At 51.5% G+C, this 23,301-nt stretch overlaps 2 protein-coding genes across 2 annotated transcripts; one reads left to right on the forward strand and one right to left on the reverse strand.

Moving 5' to 3' along the window:
- Positions 1-139: 139 nt before the first annotated feature.
- On the forward strand, positions 140-1,230 carry LOC104839463 (chromosome unknown open reading frame, human C1orf74). Its single transcript, XM_010579765.1, has one exon. The coding sequence runs from the start codon at positions 140-142 to the stop codon at positions 956-958; it is 819 nt and encodes a 272-aa protein (XP_010578067.1). The 3' UTR covers positions 959-1,230.
- A 93-nt stretch (positions 1,231-1,323) lies between these two features.
- On the reverse strand, positions 1,324-21,569 carry LOC104838951 (TRAF3-interacting JNK-activating modulator-like). The gene is made up of 20 exons (XM_010579012.1): positions 21,482-21,569; positions 20,806-20,936; positions 20,105-20,216; positions 19,787-19,972; positions 19,085-19,228; positions 18,422-18,635; positions 14,037-14,215; positions 12,126-12,183; positions 11,968-11,992; positions 11,510-11,539; positions 11,136-11,231; positions 7,077-7,148; positions 6,683-6,823; positions 5,836-5,973; positions 5,445-5,580; positions 4,621-4,683; positions 4,482-4,541; positions 3,786-3,940; positions 2,344-2,457; positions 1,324-2,181 (listed from the first exon to the last, which is right to left on the reverse strand). Exons 1-20 carry the CDS (start codon positions 21,567-21,569, stop codon positions 2,098-2,100), a joined length of 2,226 nt encoding a protein of 741 aa, XP_010577314.1. The 3' UTR covers positions 1,324-2,097.
- Between the last annotated feature and the right edge of the window lie 1,732 nt (positions 21,570-23,301).

Consider the following 23,301-nt stretch of genomic DNA (forward strand, 5'->3'; position numbering starts at 1 on the left):
TCCCGGGCGAGCCCGGGCCTAGGCCGGGGCGGAGCGGCTGGAAAGGACGCCCCCCCCCGGGCCACCGCCTACGTTAGGGCCGAGGCCGACCCGGAAGCGGTGGGCCCAGCTTTGGTTTCTCCTCCGCGCAAGCGCGGCCATGGCCGCGGAGGAGCCGGCGGGCAGGGCCCTGTCGGTGCCGCGGCTGGTAGCGGCGGCTCGGGAGGAGCTGGGGACCGGGCGGCGGCGGTGGCCGGCGGCCCGCGCCCTGCAGCTAGCCGGGGAGGTGCTGGCGGTAGCGGCGGGGCTGAAGCCGGCCTTGCTGTACGACTGCGGCGCGGCGGGCCCCGCCGAGCTGCGGCGGTACCTGGCCCGGTTAAGGGAGGCCGGGCTGGCCCCCCGCCGCCTCCATTTGCTGGGCGCCCAGGGTTCGGTTCTGCTGCTGCAGCCGGGGCTCGCCCGGCGGAGGCTGGCGGCCGTGCTGCGCGCCCGCCCGGCTCCCTTCGTGGACGTCTCGGCGGGGCGGCGCGGGCCGGCCATCTGCGGGCCAGCGGAGGCCGAGGCGGTCAGGGGCCACCTCGCCGCCCTCCTCGCCCACCTAGGGGCTGCCGAGGCCGCCAGCTCCGGCCCCGTGTCCTCCAGCGAGGTCGTCCCAGCGGGCTGGAACCTCTGCACCGTCGTCGGGGTGCTGCTGGGCTACCCGGTGGCGTACGCCTTCGCCGCGGAGAAAGGTGCCGAGAACTGCCTGGCGCTGACGCCGCTGAGGGTGTTCACGGTCCAGGCCTCCTGCCCCAGGATAAAGGACGGTCTCAGGGTCCAGATCTACTCCTTCAGCATCCCGGAGAGCCTCTGCATGGAGCTGGAGGAGGTGCTGGGTGCCTGGTGCGAGGAGCTGAAGAAGGCCTTCAGCATGCAGAGTGACTTTGTAGATCTCTGCATTTCGAGCGAGGTCGTGTCTCTTCCAGCAGTTGCCTTGTAAAGCACAAAGTCAGACTTTCTGGCTTGTTTCTCACTTGCGTCAGGGACTGAGGCGAGAGATCTGGTTCCCGTATGTGCAGCCCACTGAGGCTCTCTCAAGAGGCCCCTGAGCACCAAAGGCTGAATTTTGACAATCTCAGGGCCCGGACCTTGTGGGCCGGTTGCAAATCAAGCAGGTGTACTTCCCAGAAGACCAGTGTGTGGATGTACACGCTCACAGCTGCTCTGCAGCCTCCATCCGGACTGTGGAGTGTGCCCTGTCAAGTCAGGGTATATTTATTTGCTGCAAACAGCTGAGGACTAATAAAAAGGTTGGCCAGCACAGTTTTTTGAATTTGTGAAGTTTGTTGTAGGTTCCATATCCTATTTACTACTCCTGCGAGGTGGTGACATGCACTGCCTCGTAGCTGAGCCTGTGCTTGAACAAGGGGCAAGTGCTACCATAAAACCTGCACAGTGCAGCTCCAAAAGGGGCTTAAAACCCCTGTCCCTTGTCGAATTAATGTGGCGCTGGCAGTGGAGGGGAAGCAGCCATGGCTGTGGGGACGCTTGGCCACGAGACAGGTTAGAAGAGCGGTGGGTTGAACTGAGCCTGGAGGGTGGGAGGTGGGAAAATTGCTCAGGACAGGCAGTGCACGGGGCAAGTGCGGGGGAACTGTGTTAAAAAGCCTCCCTGAGCTGGGTGTCTTTGTCAGGTATCAGCAGAGATGGTCCAGGGTCGAATACCTCCCATTCAGGGAGGCAATAAAAAAAGGAAGAGAATTTTGTAGTCTTCTCAGCCGCCGGGCACGGAAACCAGGGAGGCTGGATCCCAAGGGCACGGGATGCCCCGTCCCTGCTGCTCTGTCCCTCCCAACCCCCCTGAGCCCCGGCAGTGGCGGTTGGAGTGGCTTTGTCCCTGCCGCAGGAACTGGGCAGCACAGCCTTCAGCTGAGGCAGAGTAACCGAAGCAGCCAAGGGAAGGAGCGATCTCCCAGCATTTATTGGAGCCACAGGAGTTTGTCTGGAGTGAGACCAGCTCAGGAAGTGAACCAAACAGGAAAGTACAAAACAGCAAACAGTGCACTGTGTCGAGGGTGCGTTGCTGTTGGTGAAGCAGAAGTCAGTTCCTGCAGTGAAGTCAGTCATTGAGAAGATCCTTCATGGTCTGTAACTTGTGAGGAAGATGGCTATGGCCATTGCTATCACTGCCACCAGGAGAGGGATCCAGGGACTGCGCTGTCTCTGCAAGGAGAAGCAAGCGTTACTAGGAAATTGGTGGGGAGAAGATCCTTCTCATCTCATCCCTAGCAAACCTGTCATTCATCTTTCTGCACTGCAGAAATAAACAGGGGAATTTTTCGCAGTCCGAAAGCACTGGGAGTCGGGGTGAGGAACGCCGCCCACCTTTGCCTGCTTGCTCTGGAAGTGGTTGAGCTCGTCCCGGCACTGGCGCAGCCTGGTCAGGCAGGAGCGGTACTCCTCGCTCAGGGCCTCCAGCTCGGAGCGCAGCTCCGTGCACTGCAAGCACAGCAAGGGGCCGTTAGCAGGAGGGATCCCCCCACTTTTGTACACACCGAGACTGGCAGGGTTCCCGCAGCGGCTGCAGCGCTTCGCCCCTGCATGGGCACTGCAGTGAGGGGGGATTTCCACTTCTGCTACCTATAGGGGACAGAGCAGATCTCAGTGTTACTGGGAATACGGTGATAGAGGCAATGCCGGATCTGTTACCATCCCGTGACGTGCTTGGCTTCGCTGCCATCTCTCAAATCGCATGGGAGAAAGAAGCAATAGTTACTTTTATGACCATAGAAGCGTGCAGGTCAGAAAGATGTGTAGTGCAAACTCGTGGCAGGGTTTGCCTCTCATTCTGAAATTCATTCTGCATTTCACTGACTGCGAGAGCAATTGCAGAGACCTTTAAACCCTCTGAGACATGGGATGGGTACCTTGGTTGTGCTGCACAACCCCAAAACCCAGGGAGCGCCTTTTTTCCTGAATGGCCACGCAGCAGCATGAGACCCTGCTGCCTTCCCACTGAGCGGTACATTAGCAGCAGCTGTGGAAGGAGGCTGCCTGTGCCCAGAGGCTGCAAGAGCCACCGCTGGGGGGGCAGCTGGGTCCCCGAGCTGTTCCCTTTTGCTGTGATTGTGCTTTACAAAACCCTTGCCCAGGTGATGCTGGGTGATGTGTGATGCTGGTGGTGCACTCACCAGCGGGGGTTAGTAGGACAAGCTGTTCTCCTGTGTGGCTCTAAGCTCTGCTATGGTAAATTACAAATCCTTTTTTTATAAATCTTTGCTACCTGAGTACTGTTGTAAGAACTCTGGGGCTGTTGGTTGGCAGAGGGCACAGCTTGAAAGGAAAGAGCCTGTGAGAGGCCAGAAAGCTTTGAAATTGTTTGCAGCCCAGTTGTACGGGCATTGCTTTTGTTAGCAGACGCTTCCTGTTATTTGCAAGCCTCTTCTTTTCCTCCTCTCCTTCCTTTTTGCTCAGGGTTTCAGCTCTTAAAGTGTAGCTTTGGCTTTGGCTTTTCCCTGTGAGACTGTTGAGGCTCTCCTGTCTGTGAGAGCAGAAATGTGTTTGTTTGGAGAGGGCTCTGCTGCTATAGCCCTGGGTGCCAGGCTGCTGGTGCCCTGCCCTTGCAAGCAGATGCTGCATTGGGTGTTTAGGTGAGGCTGGTATCAGTATAAAAATTCAACAGACATAATCGTTACAGGAGATACCAAGCTTAGATTACTTCCAGGAACTTTGGTGCATTGTGTTGTGCTACCGCTGGAGCACTTACACCAGCAGCTCGCTCCCCAGCAGGGAACTCCATCCCAGCCACGATTCAGTGACTTCCTCACCTCATTCTCCTTTGCTGTAAGCTGGGATGTCCTTTTCTGCATCTCATCCTTCAGACTTTCTTCTCCCTCCTCCTCCTCCTCAGGGTGCTCTAACAGAGTATTTTGTTTTTCCTTGGCAGGAGTGAGAGGTGGGGTCTGCGTGGTGAAAACCTGGTCTAGAAAACAGTCAGGCTTCTGATGAGAAACAGGTCCAGGCTTTCAGTTTGCTTTAGATCTTGTTTACTCAGCACAGTTTAAAGATAATATTTGTGTGCTATGCACACAGCAGAGGACACAGGAGCCGAGTTAGTTATCACAGGCTTGCCTCTGCCATAGGTACAAATTAATCATCTTTAGATGAATATTTCTAAGTAGTTGCCAGAAATGGAGAGGAGGGAGAGTTAAAATGCCTTTTATTGCTTTTTTTCAAGTATAGCTGTAACTACAATTATAAACTGGAATGTATTTTGTTTGGAAAAAAAATGGCATAACCACTGAAGTAGAATTTGCAATTAAATTAATTTATTTTTTTTAAAGTGTTTGCCATCATAAATACACTTATGTTTTAATGTTAACTAGCTAAATATAATAACTCGCTTTGTGCAGCTTTAAAATAATCCTTTATTCTAAAGCAGTGTAGACTTCTCCCAGAGGCAGGTCTAAAGTTCCTGTGTCCAGTGAGAGGAGTGCTAGGTGGGAGTTACAAAGTTTGCTGACCTTTCCTTTGCACCGTCACCTCCTGGGTCTTCTGTTCGTTGGTCTGCTTCTGTATCAAGTCTGTGAGCATAAAAAGCCACTGGTATTGTCCACAGCGCTAACGCAGGTCTCTTTCTTAGCACATCTTTGTGTTACTTACTGTGCAAATGGCTGATTGTTGTCTCCAGCACTACCTTCTGATTTTGTTCTTTTTGCAATTTATCTGAAATCATGATAGAAGAAAATCACAGTTGATGTAAATCTCTGTCTATCTTTATGTAAGGATGGCAACTTTCCCTTTCTCCACATGTGTAAAGTGGCATGGATATTGTTGGCTACGCTGAACTTTCTCCTCTGAAGGGATGTGATTTTTAGCTGTTAATTGCCTTTTCAGTTTTGGCAGCTTTTTCTAGTGTGCCTTAGATTCTATTAATTTATGGTTTATTTTGAAGCTGTTCGTGTGAGACCTGTTATGAAAATAGTACTGCCACTCATTTACTCTTCCTTAATTGTGTTTTAAAACAGCCACATGAAGTATGTGTGAGTTTCCTTGCCTCTGAATTGGTGCTTTAGGATGCTATTAGCACATATTTATACGCTGATAATATCCACCACCAGGCAGCAGCACCTCAGACAGTGAGGGGTGCTGCCTCTCCACCGAGTGGGCTGGCATTGCTGTGTTTGATGGGTCTGATAAGGATGCAAAAGTCCTCATCAAAGCTGAGGACTCATCCTTGATTTTTTTTTTCCAGGTCTCCCATTCCATCCTTTCTTCTAGAAAAGCCACTTGACTTCTCTGAAGCCCTTTAATCTAGTTGGAAATTACTTTAGGGGCCCTTTGGAAACCAGAAATTTCTCTGCAAGCTGAGGCATGCAGCACATTCGGAGAGAGCGCGCCTTTAGCGTGCGTGTGTGTACTTGGCTTTACGGACCAGGATTTTAAGAGTATTTTCCTTGTACCCTCCGTTCCCCTGCACGCCGTACCTTCGATGGCGCTGATGTGTTCTGCCTTCAGGTCGTTGTCCTCCCGCAAGGCGCTGGCTCGCTGCTGGAGCGCGGCGTGCTCGCTCTGCAGGCTGCGCAGGACCTGGCAGAGCTGCGTGTTCTGCGTGTCCGCTTGCTGGGGGCGAGAAGAACCCCGGCATCAGCCCAGCCCCGGCACCGTGCCGTGGGCGGCTGGCGAGCACGCGGCGTTGCCGGCTTTCTGGCAACGAAAGGCAGCCCCGAGCCGAGGACCGGGTTGCACATGTGGCTGCTGTGCTTCATCAAAAGGGCTTTTTTTTTTATACAGGGATCTCAACCTGGGGGCTTCCCTGCTTGCAAATCGGAAAAGGTGAACTCCCGTGGGTGCTGTTCCTGCGGGGAACTAACGTACCTGCAGTTCGCTTTGCAAAATGTGGAAGCTGTTTTTGAGCTCGGCGTGAGCTGTGGTCATCTTGGTCAATTCGGCTTTGAGCGTGGTGTAGTGCTCTTTCCAGAAGGCAGCGTCCTCTCTCGTTGCTGCCAGGCTTCTCTAGGGAAGAGAGCAAGGACCCACGGGTGGGCTGGGACCCACGGCTCGGTGGGACCGTGCCAGACTGCCCTGAATAACGTCTGCAGGCTCTTGCATCGGCTGGCCTGTGTGTGGGGCTGGGGCAGAGCTGCTGCCTCCTCCACCAGGGTTATCGCAACCTGCGTGGGGCTGATGCCATCTGATGGGCAGAGCACACACGGGCAGAGGGTTTGCTGTGGAACCTGAGTTCCCATGCTGCAGGGAGGATTTAGAAGCCTGGTAGTCTTTGGGATAAGACTTACTTGTTTTTCTGAAAATACCAGATATGATGTGGGTCAAAGCAAATTGCTATCTCTTGGGGGAAAATCTATTTTCATATAAAGGAGCAACTCCAGAAAAAGCATTTCTGGAGACCTCGTGCCCTGGATGTCTCTGTGTGTGTGTAGAGCAGGGAATGGGATGAAGAGGTGGTGGAGGAGAAGGGATTACAATTAAAGCTGCCAAACAAAGCTTCCCTAACTGTGTGGTGTTTTTAATAAGCAGATACGTGGCTCACAAAATGAGTGCAGGTTGCCACTAAGCTGCTTTGGATATTGCTCAGTAGCTAAAAAATGGTACTTTTGCATCTTTGCTGCTAATGGTAAGCTAGCCATCACCTTTCCCTGAAATGTGGGGGCTCTTTGTCACAGTCAGGCTAGATTAAAACAAAGCCAGGTGTAAAATATGTTACCTGAGAGTTTTGCAGCTGCTGTTCTGTTTGGAGTTTGTCCTCCAGCATCTTCTGAAGAGCCTCTTTTGCCTTCTGCTCATAGGTCTGCTTCTGGTCCTCCATCTCTATCAGGATCTTCTTCACACACTCCTTTGAGTAACTCTTTAAAGGAAGAATTCAAGTGTTTGACATATTCCTAATCTTGCTAAGCCTGAATATTAGCAAATCCAGAGTGTGTAAATGCTAATGCTCATTTGCTGTGAAGCATTGCTTGGGCAAAGAGGAAAAAATGTTTTCAGATCTGTATCTAATCACATCGCTCTAGAAACTGAGACCCGGCCTAATTACATGGTTCTGTATTTTGTTTTCTTGCCTTTCTTCACCCATGTTTGTTTCTCAGTGAATCAGACATTACCTGGGTGCAGGCCTGCAGCTGATTTTCAAGTGCCCTTAGTTTACACTTCAGTTTATCTTCATTCAGCTGACCCTGGGGGAAAAAAACAATTGAATGGATGTGTGGAATCATGAACTAGGCAAGATGCCCCCAATGTTTTGTTAGTTTGTCTTTTGATTCACTTTCTACCTTCATCTATAGTATTGTGGCTAAATTTGGTCAAAGTCTCTCCAACACTTAGAGTTCAAATAATCTTTCACGATCTCAGAATAAATGGGATATGGGGAGAGTAAAACTTTTATGCATTGAAAACTCTCCTGAGGCAGTTCCACTGGTTACTGAGTGCAGAGCAAGGGGATTTCAGGTTAGTCTGGATGGGTCTGGCAGAAGCCTAGCTGCTGCCTGTCCCTGCGTACAGCCCTGTTCCCTGGCTGGTGGTTCCTCCCTGCAATGCTCCTTGCTTAAAGCTCCAGCTGGTGCTAAGGTCTCGTCTTGCTGGTTCCCTTAGGAAATAGGTTGGGTCTGCATTGCAACATCTAGCAGTTGGGCAGGGGGATAGAGGGCAGCACTGATGATTCATTTTCCTTATTATAATCTCCTCTCAGTCTTAGTCAGGCTTCTTGGGTTTTGTGAAACCAGACTGCATGCAAATTCAGATAAAATTTCTAGCAAAGAGTTTACGTAGGCTGTTTTTCCACCACTGATGCTGAGGACTCCGGTATCCTCTCTGCTTACTGCTGTTTGAAGTCAAGCCTCTGAAAAGCAGCTCCTCGATGTTACAGGAATAGCTGTTAGACCCAAGCAAAACCAGATTCTCTGATGTCTTAGCACTGTTAAAATTTGTACAAGTAAGAAGTAAGTTTACAGTCCCAAAGACTAAATCTTCTCAGTTCGTTGTTGGTATGAAGAACTAAAGGCTCTATCCTCTTAGAAAGCAGGTGGAATTTTGAAAAGCATTTTTATATGTGAAACATTATGCCTAGTTTTCCTCCGCAGTTGATTTTGTTCTGCTATCTGCAGAGGTTCCCGTTGGAGGGTGGTGGTGCGACCGCCGTTGTGCACAGATGTAAATGACTGTGCAAAGTACAAGGCAATAGAGTGCTGGGCCCTTCCTACGCTTCAGAGCAGAAATGAGCTGGCAAACTCCTTTCATGGAGATGCAGCTTATAAATTGGCAAAAGAACATAAGAGTATGAAGATTTCCCTAAATGGAATAAGCTGTCTGTCAGGGCTGTTACCAGAACAGCATGGCAGTGAGGGGTGAGTGAGTATGTGCACATATGTGGGAGGGCATAAGAAATTATGCTTTTGACCAGAAAAGTTATGTGAGCAAATCTTGGTCAAGCCCTTGTGTTGAAGATTATCTACATGAAAGGGGCTGTTTAAAAAAACCCAAAAACCAACAACAAAAAACCCCCCAAAACAACACCCCAAACCCAACCAAACAAAACCTGACCCACAACTAAACAAAACAGCAGCACCCCCCCCCCCCCGCCCGTAGCCACCACGGTCAGACAGTGGTGGTTTCCTCTCATCTGCAGTGTCTCCGGTGTCACTGTTTGAACACGACCTGGGGATCCTTGTGCTGCACCTTGCTAGAGAGCCCAAAGACACCTACTTGAAGCCAGGCAGAGGAAAGGATTAGGGCTAACATGCTCAAAATACGCCCACTCTTGCAAATACCAGATTTGAGTCCTCTGTAGCCCTCTTCAGAGAGTCTGAGGTTACCTGAATGGGCAGCTCCAAGACTTCTCTTAAACTCTTCTGCATTTCCCTACTGCTGTCATTTAAGTGCCATATAAGTATTTTAAACTGGTTTTGGCTGACAGCTGTAGTGTTGTGGATGTCCTGTGATCGGTGAATTCTCTGATACTCCTTCCCTTAGTCATTTTAAACAGCTGGCTTAAAGCAATAATAGTAAATGCTCTTTCTGGAAGGCTTCCAGTTTGCCCAAATGTGATGCTTGTGCTAGAAACTAAGTCCACATAGTAGTAGTATTACACTGGAAATGACAAAGAGCTTAAGATCTGCAGAGCTGCAAGGTACTTCCAAAAGCCAGGCTCAACTTCAGAGGTCAGGAAGGGAAGAAAATATATTAAAGTAGCAATTTTCTTCTTTAAGAAGAGAACAGCTCAAAATTAATTACCCTTAATAATCATAACTGAGACTTACTTAGCTTCCTTCATCTGGCAGCATTTCTGAATCAGCTAAGCAAGTTTTACAACAGGTGGAAGATTTAAGGTACGGACCTGTGGTTGGAAGGGGTCTCTAACCTAGAGGTAAAATCGTGGGAGGGGGAAGGAACAAAATGCTTTATCCCTTAAGTTTAATGACATCCCCATAGTCCTGCAGAGCATTCACTTGCTCCATCAAGCCAGAAGCACCCAGAAACACAAGCAGCACCTCAAAAATGACTCTATGGCTGTTTCAATAGCATTTCTCTGAAACCCAAAGTATTAGAAAGGATTAAAAAGCTGCTGCAATAAGCATTTGGTATCTCACCTGAGCCTGGAAATGGGCAACCAACCAACCATCAGTTTCCATGGCACAGTGTTATGGTATAGGACCTCTCCATCCCTGCCTTTGCCTGCACCTCCCAGAGAAGCCCCTTGCTCCCATCCTGCCTCCCTCCGCGCAGCTCCCGGGGATCCCCCCTGGCACGCGGCATCTGCCTTGTTTGCTCCGTGGGGTCCAGTGCCAGCGGCGAGTTACTTTTTAGTCTGATGAAAGGCTGAATGCAAGAGGCAGCAGCAAAGGCTCTCTTCTGTAGCAGAGACAGCAAGAAGCAAAGAGCACCCACCTGTATCTAATCTGAGGTCTCATGGCTACTTCCTGCAGAGTGTGTCAGGGTGTTTTTTCCTGCTCATATTATTTGAAGAAGCAAGTGAAGGCGGAAGTTTCTAACCACAGAACATCTATCACAAGGGTTTTTTATACCATCTCACCCACTCACTCGCTTTTCTGTCCCAACAGAACTTTTAAACCACTTTTTTTAATGGCACAATGAACTGTAAATTAATATTTGATTTAATGACCCTATATAAAACACTTCATATGCTGCATAAAATGCATCACCTTAATTTTACCTCCTGATAGCAAAACTGAATGGGTCCTGGTTTGGTGCTGCCCAGAGGATTTTGTTTGAGCTGTGGGGAAATAGTTTGATGCAGGGCCACAATTCAGCTGTGCACCTAAGGCTAAGCAGGTGTGCCAGAGCATCATGGTATTGGGTCCTGCGACCTGCGTTTGGGGCCCAGAATACGTCCCCAAAAGGAACTGGGGCAATGGTGTGTTTGGAGGATGTCCCCGCAGATCCCAGCAACGAGCAGACTGGGCGGCCGGGAGCTCGGCAGGAGGGCTGCGTGGGCTGGGTGGGGGTTTTTAGCTGTTGTGTTCTCAGGTCAAGAAACAGCCTGTCTTGCCTCCATCCAACACGGTGTTTGCCAGCGCTTGGGTGCACCAGTTGGGTGCATCTAAAATTTTTATTTTGGTCAAAAAAAAAAAAAAAGGTTCAAAATATTTGAAACTTGTTTTGACTAGGGAAGAAAACTTGGTGCAAGGTGGTTATATGGGTTTATTCCAATTCTTTTCCCCACTTATACACTTCTGTTTGACTTTTATTTAAGGAAAAGTGGGAAAGGCAAGTATAAAAAAAATAAAAAACAAAACCTAAAAGCTTACAGAAGAAAACGGTTTTAAGCTTCCAGTTGATCTGAAAGCAAAGTACGTTTTGTAACAATCCTTTGGGGCACAAAAGGGAAAAACTTCAAGCGAAGTGACTCCCTAACTTCTGCGTTTGTGTTCAGCCCTCCCTAAAAAGAAAGGTGACAGCAAGGAAAGAGGCAGGGCAAGCAGCTACTTGCAGGCGAACGGTTCTGCACAGTGCCTTGTCTGCTGGGTGAACAGCATTGCATTTTAAACCTGTAACATCAGCACCGAAGCCAGGCAGAGCTAGAGCTTGGCTCCGAGAACGAAAGGGAGACCCATGGGTGGCTCTTGCTTGTGCACACAAGCCCCGTCCCACCGAGGCAAAACCCCCCCCCAGCCCCAGCAAGAATCACCTCCCGAGCTCTCTGGTACCTGCCAGGATTTTTCTGACGCTTGCAGCAGCGTGGAGAAAAGCTCCTGCAAAATCACCATCTTCTGCTTGAGCAGCAGCTCGCGGTGCAGGGCCTCCTGCGAGGAAGGGGAGAGCTGGTCAGAGGGGACCCCCGGAGCTGGCGGGGACGACAGCCGGGGTCCCCCCTCCAGTGCGGGGTCAGGGCTTCTGCCTCGCGGGGGGGGTCAGGCAGGTCTTTGAGTTCAGTGGCTTATCTGTAGGCTTTTTTGGCCACATTAAAATTGGGCATGTAACGCCCCTTCATTTAATAATAATAATAATAATAATTTAAAAAGTATTGTTGTACTTGCTGAAGACCTACTTTCCCAGTGGGTACTTAACATCTGGTACCTACCTTGAGGTAGTTGGACAACTGCACTATTTCCTGAAAGGGAAAAGGCAAATGTTTAAAAACAATAGGATTGTTTCAGTTTATAAACATTTTATGAACTGGCTACAAAATCCAAATATTTTGAAATAAAACTGAAGTTAACAGCCTATGTCTGGGTGGAGGATGAGTGCCTGCTGGGGTTCGTTTGTTTGGTTTTTCCAGGGAAGCGAAAATATTTTCTGCAGCAACTTACATCATTGGAGTTATGGTATCTTTGCCACGTAGTGTATCAAATCAGGGCAGTTACTGAATGAGAACAGTAGATATCCACGGGACAGAAGTGCCTTTCTCCCCTATAGCAGCAGTGTCATCATTTTTGAAACTATAGAAATTTAGCACCAGTCAGTGTCCTGGTCAGAAATTTTAGAAACTGATTGTGTTTGCAGGAGTTCAAGGCTAGTTATTATCTGCGTTTTGCTTACCTTATTTAAAACTGCTATTCCACAACTAAAATAAAAAAGAAAGTGTGTTACTGAGGTGAGGGTGATGTGGGGGTTGCGTTTGGGCTTGGACATCAGAGGCTGCTGCCCTGCAGGTATCTGAATTCAGAACCCGGGGAGGGAGGGGAGGACCGGCTTACTCTGTCTGCTGGCTTGAGTCTCTCACTCCTGCACTGGGATGTGTAAGGGTCTGGGTTCCTGTGAAAGCAAAGCGAAAGGCTGTGAATGATCCCCCCATCCGAGGGGCCGTGAAGTTCTTCTCTTTGGGTGTCCATCTCTGCTCGCAGGGTGGCATTGCTTCTAGGACGGAGCGCAGTTGTTTAAACAGCATCCAGTAACACAACTCAATAGGGACCAGACGCAAAGAAGAGTCCTACTCTGATGGACGGAGAAGTAGAAGTTAAGTAATCCCGCAGACTGAAGTTGGCCCCCAGACCCCCGGATGATCTGGGACACTTACAGCGAAGTTGTTAAGCTGTGGGCTGGGCTGGTTTATCCCTCCACAGGAAAAATATTTTTAACACCTCCAGTCTGCAGAGGAAACTCGGACTGGGATGGTAAAACCTTGTGCAGGTGTGGGGCTGCTGGCAGGGAAGCTCGGGCTGGGGGGAGCTACTGGCTCGTGTCCCAAACCACTCGATGGAGATTAGAGGTGGGAGGGAAATCCCGAGCATCCCTCGCCTCCCTTGGGTGTTCACGGAGGCACCTCGCCTGGGGATGGCTCCTGCCGAAACGCCGAGGGGGACGCTGAGGCCGAGCAGGGAGCGTGCAGGGGGAAACGTGGGGCAGCTCCACGGGTGCTGGAACGAGAGGGCAGCCCAAAATGGGCTGTGAGGAATGGAGGGGAAGGGGCTGTGGCCGTGTCAGGCTTTGTACCTGCGGTGACTGTGGGTGAAAAGCATCAAGGAGACACCAAGAAACCATGGCAAATCCACAAGGATTTGCTGTTTTGGCTGCAGCAGCTCCAGAGGTCAGTGGGGAAGTGGGAGAAAACCTGCTGGCTTCTTGAGGGGGATACAAGAACAGGACAAAGAACTCCCCCCCCCAGAGCATCTTGAGATATTTTTTGAAAAGGTGAGGACTTTGGTGGCAGGGAGCTGGGTCCTGGCTTGGGTCTCTGCTGCCATTTGGCTGCCTTGGAGCAGAGGTACCTGTTCTGCCCTGGCTTCCCCCCAGGGCTGGGGAAGCGGAGTGCTCACCCCATTGCCCCACTGCCTGCCCCCTCTCCCCCCCCCCAAGCCTCCTGCCCCTTGTTACCTCTGCAAAAGCAAACAGGGGAAGGCACCCTGCATGGGCCATGTGCATGTAAATGCTTGTTCCAGATTCCTGCTGTCTAGCAGGTGATTAAACCTGGTGAGGTAGGTAATTGCACGCTCTTGTGCTGCAAAGGGAGCTGGAGGGTGTGCCTGTGTAAGTCATCTCGTGTTTGACTGTCTCTGCTCACGCAGGTTTGTGAAGCCCCTAGGATGAATTCACAACGTACCAGTGGAATTGTTCATTTTGCATGCGATGTTAAGTTTTAGAAGGAAATCTGCTGGGCACTCAGACTGGGGTGTGTTGCATTGCATCTTTCTATGGATGTTATTCAAGGCAGTGAGCTCTCTGGGTTACTGTTAGTGGGGCAGCACAGGGTAGGTAGTAATGAGTACCAGGGAGCCTCCTAATTCCTGCACCCTTCCTGCTAACAGCAAACGTGATGGAGGGAAGCCAGGTGTCTAGAGCTCAGTTTTCAAGGGTAAAAATAATTTGTGTAAGTGCAAAACTGTAATCTGGCAGCTAGGATGTGGGGTTGTGCTTGGGGGAATGGCTGAAAATCTCTGTCCGGTTCAGGGTTGGCAAAACAGGAGACGAGCACGCCGGGAGGGAGGGGACAGCATTTACCCGTGCCCGACTCTGCAGTTTGTAAGGAAATGCACGCTTTTGTCCGTGCGTTCTCACTTTTGGGCTGTGCTTTGATTTGGGTCCCGATCAGTGGACAGGCTGGGGATGCTTCATTGGGTGCTAGCTGGAGCAGGCAGAGCACTGAGCCGCGCTCCGGGGGCAGGCGTTACCTGGAGCAGGGCGAGTGGGCTCGCCTCCACCCGTGAGGAGGGCTCCGGGGGGACGCGTGCTTCGGGATCCTGTCCCGGCAGCGTCCTTCCAGCATCGCTTGCCAAGTTTCTCCTCCTCAGGAACAGCCTTTGCCGGGGGCTCTGCTGCGGCTGCTCCGCTCCCCTCCCGAGGTGGCGGCAGGTCGTCACGTTGTTTCGGTGCCGGAGGTTCTCCCGCGTCTCGTGCCGCCGCTCGCACTTCTCGTCGTAGCTCTCGCTCGCGCGCCCGTGCCGCGGCCGTGCCTTCTCGGGCTGGCTGATCATCTTGGGCACAGCTCTGCCGGTCTGCGGCAGCCCCGTCCGCTCTGGGGTCCTCTGTCCTGATGACACCAAGGGAAAAGGCACGATTTGAGTGAAAACTTATTATTTCTAGGATTAAAGGAATGTGAGGTATTGGACGCTGATTCTGGAGTCCTTGCGCAATGGATGGAAGTGGTGTTCCTAGGGAAATCTGTTGTCCATGAGCACCATGCTGTTCTTGCTCCTCCATCGGGTGGGTGCTGACCTGGGGGATGCCGGGAACAGAATTTCAAACAATTAACGCAACCTCATGAAGCTATCCTCACTACCAAGTAATGATGCTTCCACTGCTTCCTCTGGGAGAATTCCTTTCCTGATAAAATAAAATCCCTCTTATTCAAACCGATTCTTTTGTGTGTGCTGTTACAGCCCTTTAGCCAACCTAAAGAAAACAATGAAAACACAGGAAGAGCAATAGCTGCTCTTTCTGCAGTAAACATCTTTTGAGTGTGTGTTTCTTTTGCCAGTTGCTTTTTTGATAGGGCCAAATATAGTGGTGCTGTGGTGTGACTTACTCTCCAAGCAGTTGCATTGTGTTTCTTAGTGTTGGCTGCCTTTTCTGTGTGCGCAGAGGGATCCGGAGCACGAAAAACCTTGCAGTGTTGTAGGGGGTTGGTTGGGGTTTTTTGGGGGTGTGTGGGGGGTTTTTTTGGTGGTTTTTTTTTTTTCAATGGAGTGTCTGGCAGGTCTGAGCACACCCACTCTCTGAAGCCCACGGCTGCGGAGTGCTGCTTTCTCTTACCTCCTGGTTGCTCCCTCCCTCCCCAGCTCCTGGTTCGGATGCTGTGTAACGCTTTGCCCTCTGCTTGTTGACCTTCGCTTCTCCCCGCACAGCCTCGCTGGCTGCAGCCCCGGGTCTGCCTGTTAGCCAAGCTGTGCCTTGGTTCCTTCATGGCAAATACAAGCGTAGTGACCGACTGTTACACTTTGGGGTTAATTCATTGTTCAGCTCTGGTCAAGAACTGGGCTCACAGGCTCTCAATGGTACCAGTTTGCCTCAGGCACAAATTCTGCCTCCATTTCTGGGGACTTTGTGGCCCAAACAAGGCAGTGGCCTCGCCGAAGGGGTTGCTCCTCCATTTTGGCACTATTGCACCGTCTCTACATGCGCACACAGGCTGTAGATATGAAACCTCCTCCCTCTCTGCTGACTTCTCCGCACAGTTGCAAGCCACCGGTGCAATGTTTTTTACTGGACTTTGGTCGTATCGGGTGTATTTGGGCCTTTGCCTCTGCAGCGGTTACAAGAGAAAGCTGAGCAATGACTACCCACAACTGCTCTTCTTCCTTCCTGCCCTCGAGCGAAGGCTGTGTCCCCCTCCTGTCCCCTCGCCCCATCGGCAGTGAAAAGGCTCGTGCACAGCCCACGAACTTGTTTGGAGGGTGCCCAGCCCTGGGGGGCTCAGCCTGGGAGCTGCTGTGGCCATGTCTGGTGTGGGGCTTTTCTCATTTTTATTAAATCATGTTACTGTAGGAAGGAGGCGGGGGGGAGAATTTTAGTGTCTGAAAGTTCAAGTTAAATGTTATTCACTGTTAAACCACCAAAACTTCATTGGTCTCATTCTGTCTCAAGCAATTAGGAAGTTGTTGAGTCTAAATGGAAAAAAAAATGGGAACAAGGAAGCCCCATTTACACATGTAATACTTCCGTGCTTTTTAGTCTGCATTAAAATCTGCTCAATAATTCCTTTTATTGTCCTTGTGCTAGCTGTGGTGTACTCAAAGCTCATTACTAGTGCTGTCTTTTCACTGTAGATCCTTCCTTTGGAAGGAGAGCGGTGCTTCTGAGGCGGTCAGCTCTTGCTCTGGGCAGGGAAGGTGCCTGCAAACCCACAGCCAGGACACTGCTCCCAGTGCCGAGCCCGCGTGGGACGGGGGCTTCGAAAGCCCTGAAGTATGGCACTTGCTTGTGCGCTTTTATTAATTTTTATTGCAATAGTCTCTCCTTTGAATAGCTTCTGAAGTGTCTGTAATTTTAGCTTAAATTTACTGAAGGATCCCAACAGTATTTGACTATTCAGGTGTTTCTTATTGTGACACACAGCTGGAGGAGTCTGGGGGTATAAAAGGCCGAGCCGGTTATTCCCTTGCAGCTTTCACGTCCGTACCATAACAACCCCACTGTGCTCACCCCGGGCCTTTCCTCTTGGTGCACACCTGCTTTCCTTGGACCAGGAGGCAAGGCAAGGTCTGGCCAACAGCTTCACACCGAGAAATGCAAGTTGGGTGTACGCCGACACCCCGCAATGTGCTGCCTTGAAGCTGGGTGCAAACTCCGTAGCTTGGGACAAAGTGAGTAGCTACAGCCAAACTTCTCCGAACTCTTCAGGACAATTTAAAAGCCTTTTCTAGCTAATTTTGCTTAATTTTAGAAATGGCCCAATTGCACATTCAGTACAGACCTGGGATGTCCTGCAAGGTCCCAGCCCTTCCCGTCAGGAATAGCTCAGCCCCTCTCTCACCTGCACCTGGGCTGCCCAGCCTGTCACAGTGCATCCCAAGAGCAGCTCTTGTAACAGCCTCAGTTAACCAAAAATGTGCTTTAAAGCAAGGTAAAGCTTAAACAAATACACAGTCCATTACTCACCCCAAGCTGAGCAAAGTGTTGAGGCCTTCTTGACAAGCTAATACTCTATTTCCTTTCCGTTACCCCAAATTACCCTCTCTAATTAACAAACATGTCCTTTCTCTTTGCTTTCCAAGCTGTTATACTTCTCGCTTCAAGGGAAACCAAAAAAAAAAAAAAAGTCTTCTTGCTGGTTCATGTTACAGCCTCCCAGTGTCAATCATGTAGGCTGAAAACCGGGTGAAAAAAGAGGAAAAAAGGTGCACACCGCTGCCTTTAGCATGGCAGCCTCCGCTCCCCTCCATCCCTCGCCGGCCCCAGCGCTGCGGGCACTTACCTGGCCCGAGGGGTCCCGTCCTACCCCTCGACCGCTGCGGAGGAGCGGGGTGAGCGGGGGCTTATCGGGCGCGAACACGCTCCAACTGCCATCTTTGTGCCAACCACTTCATTTTGCTGCTCTTACTCTTTTTCTCGCTCTGTAAAACAGGAAATGTTGCAGCCGCAGCCGAGCCCCGGTTCCTGTCTCTGCTCGCAGCCTGGCTCGCGGGGGGGATTTAGGTTATCTTGGGCCCCCAAAGTCTCCAGCTTCTCTCTAAGCAGAACTAGCAATTATCTTTTGGGCCATCTCCCTTTATCGGTCTCGGACACACGGAGGTTGAGTGCTGGTTCACGGAGCTGGCTGTGGCACTCTGTGACCGAGTCTCCCTGAGCTGCTTTGGGGTAGAGAAATCCAGACTTAGGGAAGTACAGTAATGCTATTATTTTAAGGCTTCTTGCAGATTGGAAAGGAAAAAAAGTGTGTATGGGCAGCAGAGGAGAGGTCACGAATGGCAGAAATTCATTAAGGTCTTTAGAGAAGTGAAAGCTGCGTTAATGCAAATCATGGAGGGAGTTCGGTTTAACCATCTGGGTGCTGATAAGGGCTCTGTGCCTATGCACGTGGAGAAGGAACACAAGTAAAAGCAGAGATCCCGTAAAGTAGCATAGGATTTATTTTTTACAAAGACCAGCCTAGAAGAGATACATGACAAAAAAATTTCCTGGTTCAAAGACCCTCTTGTGGCTGTGGGTGGTTTGTGCTGCTTGGCCAAAATCCTCATTCTGGGCCATGGCATGGCTTGCTGCCTGCCGTGCTCAGCACCGCTGCCTTCGTGGCTTTCAGTGGGGGAACAGTTTCTGGAGGTTGAGCAGAAAACCTGCTGGGGAGCTGGAGACTGGCAGCAGATCCTGCTGCCAGGAGCCTCTCTGAAGTGCTTCTTGGTCAGAAAAAGCCAGCTGCAAGAGTTCATTGCTAAAAAGGAGATTTTCATGCTGTGTGTTACAGGCTTCTGGTGCATCCTGTCTCAGGCTGCCAGCGTGCATCAGCATGGGGCTGCCCCGGTGGCATGGAAAAGGGCACCCGAGTAGCCGGATTAACACCCAAATGCCTCGTGCCTGGCCCAAAGCGTGCTGGTGCGCTCACCGCCCCAGGGACTATGTTCTTCTGATGTTTTCCACCTTATAGTTGCTCCTGATGAGGGAGTCGAGGAAGTCGGGGGCTATGTCCCGGAGGAGGAGCAGGCTGCCCACCTCCCGGGATGGGTAGTGCAGCTCCCGCCGGCGCAGCACCCCGCTCCTGATGATCTCCAGTGCGCACTCCTCCTTCGGGGCTGGTGTGTCCTGGATGGCGTGTGAGACTGCTCGCATGGCGTTCTCTGGAGGGACGGGACACCAGGGAGGGAAGGAGCAGTGTCGGATGGAGGGGCTGCCACAGGCACCACTGGCTCAGTCAGGGTGTCTGTAGCTTCCTCTAACAAACTGACAAACTCTGGGGATCCCTACTTAACGAGGCTTAGAATAGTTCAAACAAACAATTACAGTGATGTCCTTCCCATTCCTTTCCACCTCTGGAGTGACCATAGGATGGAATCCCCACCTCCCCTGGGTTTACTGCAAGGATAGCAGAGTCAAAGGTCTCGGGCCACACTTTTTAAAGAGTTGGGGTTCTGTTTCCACAGCTGCACTGCCACTGCAGGCTGAGGGACCAGCAGCGGTGCTGAAGCAGCATGCTGAGCAGCCGGGGGCCGGAGGGCGGGTGGTGGGCTCAGCTTGGCCCTGGCTGGAAGCGCGCTGAGTCGTGGGCACCCAGTGACGCTGAGCTTACCTGTATTGATGTAGCCCAGAATGCAGAGTGTGATGGAGACGTTGACCTTGTCTATGATGAATTCCTGTCGCAAGGAGCTGAAAAATCCATCTAAGGCGAACTTAGTTGCTGAATAGGGAGCACTAAATGGGGCGGCAGTTTTACCTGGAGCAGAGAGACAATGTCAGGGTTTGGGTACCGGATAGACATCAGCCTGCATGGCTCTCCCTTCCTCTTGCCCTTCAGGTAGCTACAGTATTGTGATCTAGGGTGATGGGGTAAGCTGTCATGAATGCTTAAGAGAAATAAACGAATGCAGGAATGTTTAAAATGTAACATATGGCATACGATGGCATGAAGTGCCTTCAGTTGTGGGTGATACTGTTCTTGTACTCCTGCATATACACCCATGTATAGCAAATGCATATGTAATATGTGGCCACGCACCTAAAATAACCTGCAGTGGTGTACCATCAACTGCAATGCATGAAGGTGATTAGTGGGTGCAAAGAGACTAGCAGGACAAGGCATAGAATATAAATCCCCCAGAGGACTTGAATTGTGCATCCAGGATATAAACCATACGCTGATCCTGACTCCCAGCGGGATGGCTCTCTGCCTTATGGTCCTTATTCTGTCTTTTGAAGAAGAGCCGCAGCAGGGATCCCTTGCAGGCAGAGGAAGGGACGTGGGCAGGGAGAGCCTGGCCCCTTCTGTGCTCACCTGCTACAGATGAAACGACGACGATGCTGCCCTCGCTCTCCTTCAGCATGGGCAGGGCAGACACGGTCATCGCCACGTAGCTGAGGAAGTTGGTCTCGAGGAGCTTTCGTATGTGCCCAACGTCCCCGTTGAAGTAGTTGAAGTAGCTGTAACCAATGTGATTTAGGATGAGCACATCGAGGCCTCCTGGAAGCAGAGCATGTTTGCTATTGGCAACAGGCACCTCAAAACAAAGCAGCTTCTTGGTGGCTGGGATGGCCCCAAAATGTAGCGCGGGGTGTGTTGGGGAGTGAGGAGGAGCAGCTCCCCACCACCTACCCCAGGTGTTCTCAGCCTCCTTCACCACCACCTCGGGGAACGTGGTGTCCTCCATGGAGCCACTCACGTAGTGGGCGGATGCGGCACCCAGCTCGAGGCACCGCTTCACAACCTGCAGTGACAGCGAGAGCAATGTTGGCGATGGACCCCCCCCCCCCCCCGTTCCACAAAGGCTGTTGCTGTCTTGGGGTGGATGGGCAGCGCATCTCCCTGTCCTGCTGGAAACCCTTCTCCCTTCATGGGAGGAGACATGTTGCTCAGAGAAACGTTTCTGGCTGCAGAGTCAAACAACAGCACATCTGAGCCAAATATTTAGTATTTATAAATATTGCATATGACCGCTTAATTTTGATTCTGTTGTATGCAGAATGCAAAACCAGCTCGGACTTTGAGAAAGGGCAAGGGCTGATCAGACCAGGACTTGGGCAGACTGGTGTTGTCCTTGGTGGTGGAGATCAGAATTCACAGCTGAAGACTGCAGAGACAGAAGTGCCATGCTGCCAGCACTGGAAACACAATTTGTTGTGGTGGAGGATGTGTGTTAGCACAAGCTCGTACTGGGGAAATGCTGGGGTGGACCTGTAGGGTATCTGGCAGCCCCATGTGCCCGGGCTGGGGTGAGTATCTGCAGACTGCCCGCCTGTGGGGTTCAGGATTGTAAATGTGTTTGGCTGACCCGGTGTGCTTTGCTTGCCATTTACTTTCTGCAGCTTGGCCTCCGTCCGCGCCGTGAGCAGGAGGTGGGCCTCCATGCGTGCCAGGTGATATGCCATCTGCTCCCCGATGCCGCTGCTGGCTCCCGTCACGATCACTCGCTTCCCCCGGAGCATCTCTGCAGAGAAGGGCATGGGGCTCAGAGCCGGCACAGCCCACACCGTCCCCCCGTGTGTGCTGGCATTGGGGCTCCTCTGCCCCCGCCACCCCTCGCCTTCGGGTGCTGGGAGCTGCAGCCCCCGGTCGTTAGTCCCGGTTCGGTGGGGAGCACGTGCGAGGCTTGAGCTCTGCCTCCAGCCTGGACTGGGAGTGGCTTTTGGAAGCAATGAGAGTTGACTAATGAAAGGATTAAATGTTTAAAGTGGAAGACTGCATGTTTCCTAAATAAATAATTTACTGAGATCGGACACTTACCGTGCATCCCAGCAGACCCAGGATAATCCCATGAGCTTTCCTGTGCGGCGCAGAGTGCTCTGACCCCTCACACCGGGGGCTGCCTCTGCTCTCCTCCGAGCCCTCAGCCCTTCCCACGCTTTGGCTTTTCCAGCTGTGCTTTGAAAAGCCCTTCAACTGGCCCGTGTTCTTCTGCGTGGGCACATACTGCCGCTCTGGCAGCAGCCTTCCTGATTGTGGGTTTAAAGCGTGTTTTTTCCAATTACTTACCTTCATTGAAATTCTCAGGTGCTGAATAAAAATAAAAGGCCAGTGCCAGTCCCAGCAAGGGGATGAAAATCTTCAGGAGCAGACCCATCCCTCTGCAAAAGTACAGGCAGGAGAGAGAGAAACCCCGTGGCTCTGACTGTGGGAAGGTGGATGTGCCAGTAGGTTGCAAACAGGGCTGGGAGCAATAGCAGTTTTGAACTGATTCTTGTCTTGCGTAAGTCTGCTGGTGTCTGTTGGACCTTTTCTTTTTGCTTCCTGTAATTTAGCAAACATTAACCTAATGGAAAGTGTCGCTTTGGACTTTAGGCTGTCCCTTTGCACCCTTGTCCTGCCACGAGTTTCAGGTGTGTTTTTGGAAAGCATTGAAGGAAAGGCACGGAAAAGCTTCTGGCTTCATAGAGCCGTGGGTGTGTTGTTCGGTGGCTGCCTTTGGGGCTGGGACACCCGTGTCCCCGCAGTGCAGACCTCCATGGGACGGGTATCCTTCTCTCTCTCTCCAGTCCACGTCTAAAACTGAGGCAACGCTTCCCTTCCTTGCTGGCTGCCACAAGGATTTATTAATCGGCAATGATGACTGTGATCCAGGTTCATAGGTATATCTAGAGAGAGCAGGGCTGGCAAAGTTTGTAGTTTTAGACTCTTATCGGTGCTTCTGGCTTATCCTACGTGATACCACCATTGGTGTAATACTGACAGTGTTGGGTGGCTCTTACACCTAAAAAAATTGCACTCTTTTCTTGAGGAATCGACTGATTGCAAAAGGCAGTAAAAGAGCCAAGCAGGTGAATAATAAAGATCTTCAGCTTTCACAAGTGTTGTGTGTCACACTGCTCAGCATCTGCGTGGGCATATGGCGAACGGATTTACAAATAATATTCTGAAAGAGAAAGTTTAAAGGGCAAAACCCGCTCTGCGTGCACTGGTTTGTGTAGGCGATCTTGGGATAAGGAGAACAGAAATGCTGCTTTCTGATTTCCCTTTGAAAGTGAGGAGCAAACCGCTCCTGGGGGGTGTTTCAGTGAGAAGAATTTGGGGAGGTTTTGCATTGCTTTGTCTCGGGACAGGTAACGGTTGGTGCTCAAATGGCCAGAACCAGGGTAGATGTAAATGTGTTGACTTGGGCACCGCTGCCAGGGTCAGGGAAGCGGTGCTGAGCTCGCTGCGGGCTTAGGCTTTGCATTCACCATGCGTCGCTCCTGGTGCCTGAGATCTCGGCTCAGGGTGGCGATGCAGCAGCTCTCTGCATCTAGAAGGCATTTCCCAGTTATAATGTTTGTGCGAGAAACAGTCTACCAAGTTTGGGGCGTTTTGCTTGGGGTAAAAACTTGCATTTAATTTGGCCGTTAGACTCGCAACAACCAAAAAAAAAGGCTAAAAGACAGTTATGCCTGAAATGAAATACTGAAGGATTACTGCAGGGATTCAACCTTCCTGCGAAAGGCGAGTCGGAGGAGCGGTGCCCGCCGGCAGCAGCGTTTAGTGGTGGACAAAGAGGGGACCCCCCCCCCAGAGAACACGCAAGGCTGTTAGGTTAGTAGACTTTATTCAATAATCAGTGTGTGCCGATCCCCCCGCGGCGGGGGAAGGGGGTGCCTCTAACCGGGCGGGATGCCGCAGCTGCAGGGGCGTCCCCTCCTGCCCCCGCCCCGCACCTCGCTGCCGGCCCCCCCGGCCAGAGGCGATGCCATCCACCCAGACCCCAACCCGCCAACTGGGCGAAGCGCAAGCAGAGATCGCCGCCCGGCACCCCCCGGCGCCCTGCGAGGCCGGTCCCCGCCGGCAGAGGAGGGGGTTGCACCGGCGAACCCGGCCGGCCGCCC

The sequence above is a fragment of the Haliaeetus leucocephalus genome, unplaced genomic scaffold (assembly GCF_000737465.1).
Source record: "Haliaeetus leucocephalus isolate CR32 unplaced genomic scaffold, Haliaeetus_leucocephalus-4.0 Scaffold68, whole genome shotgun sequence".
In the NCBI taxonomy this organism is placed as follows: Eukaryota; Metazoa; Chordata; class Aves; order Accipitriformes; family Accipitridae; genus Haliaeetus; species Haliaeetus leucocephalus.

Bases quoted from the DNA above. Each gene is read 5' to 3' on its own strand.
- LOC104839463 (XM_010579765.1), top strand. From the start codon at position 140: ATGGCCGCGGAGGAGCCGGCGGGCAGGGCCCTGTCGGTGCCGCGGCTG.
- LOC104838951 (XM_010579012.1), bottom strand. From the start codon at position 21,569: ATGGGTCTGCTCCTGAAGATTTTCATCCCCTTGCTGGGACTGGCACTG. The intron at 12,184-14,036 runs GTAACGCCTGCC...TTGCTTTCACAG, and splicing joins GCCCACTCGCCCTGCTCCAG to GAACCCAGACCCTTACACAT. The intron at 4,542-4,620 runs GTAAGTAACACA...TTATGCTCACAG, and splicing joins AACAATCAGCCATTTGCACA to ACTTGATACAGAAGCAGACC.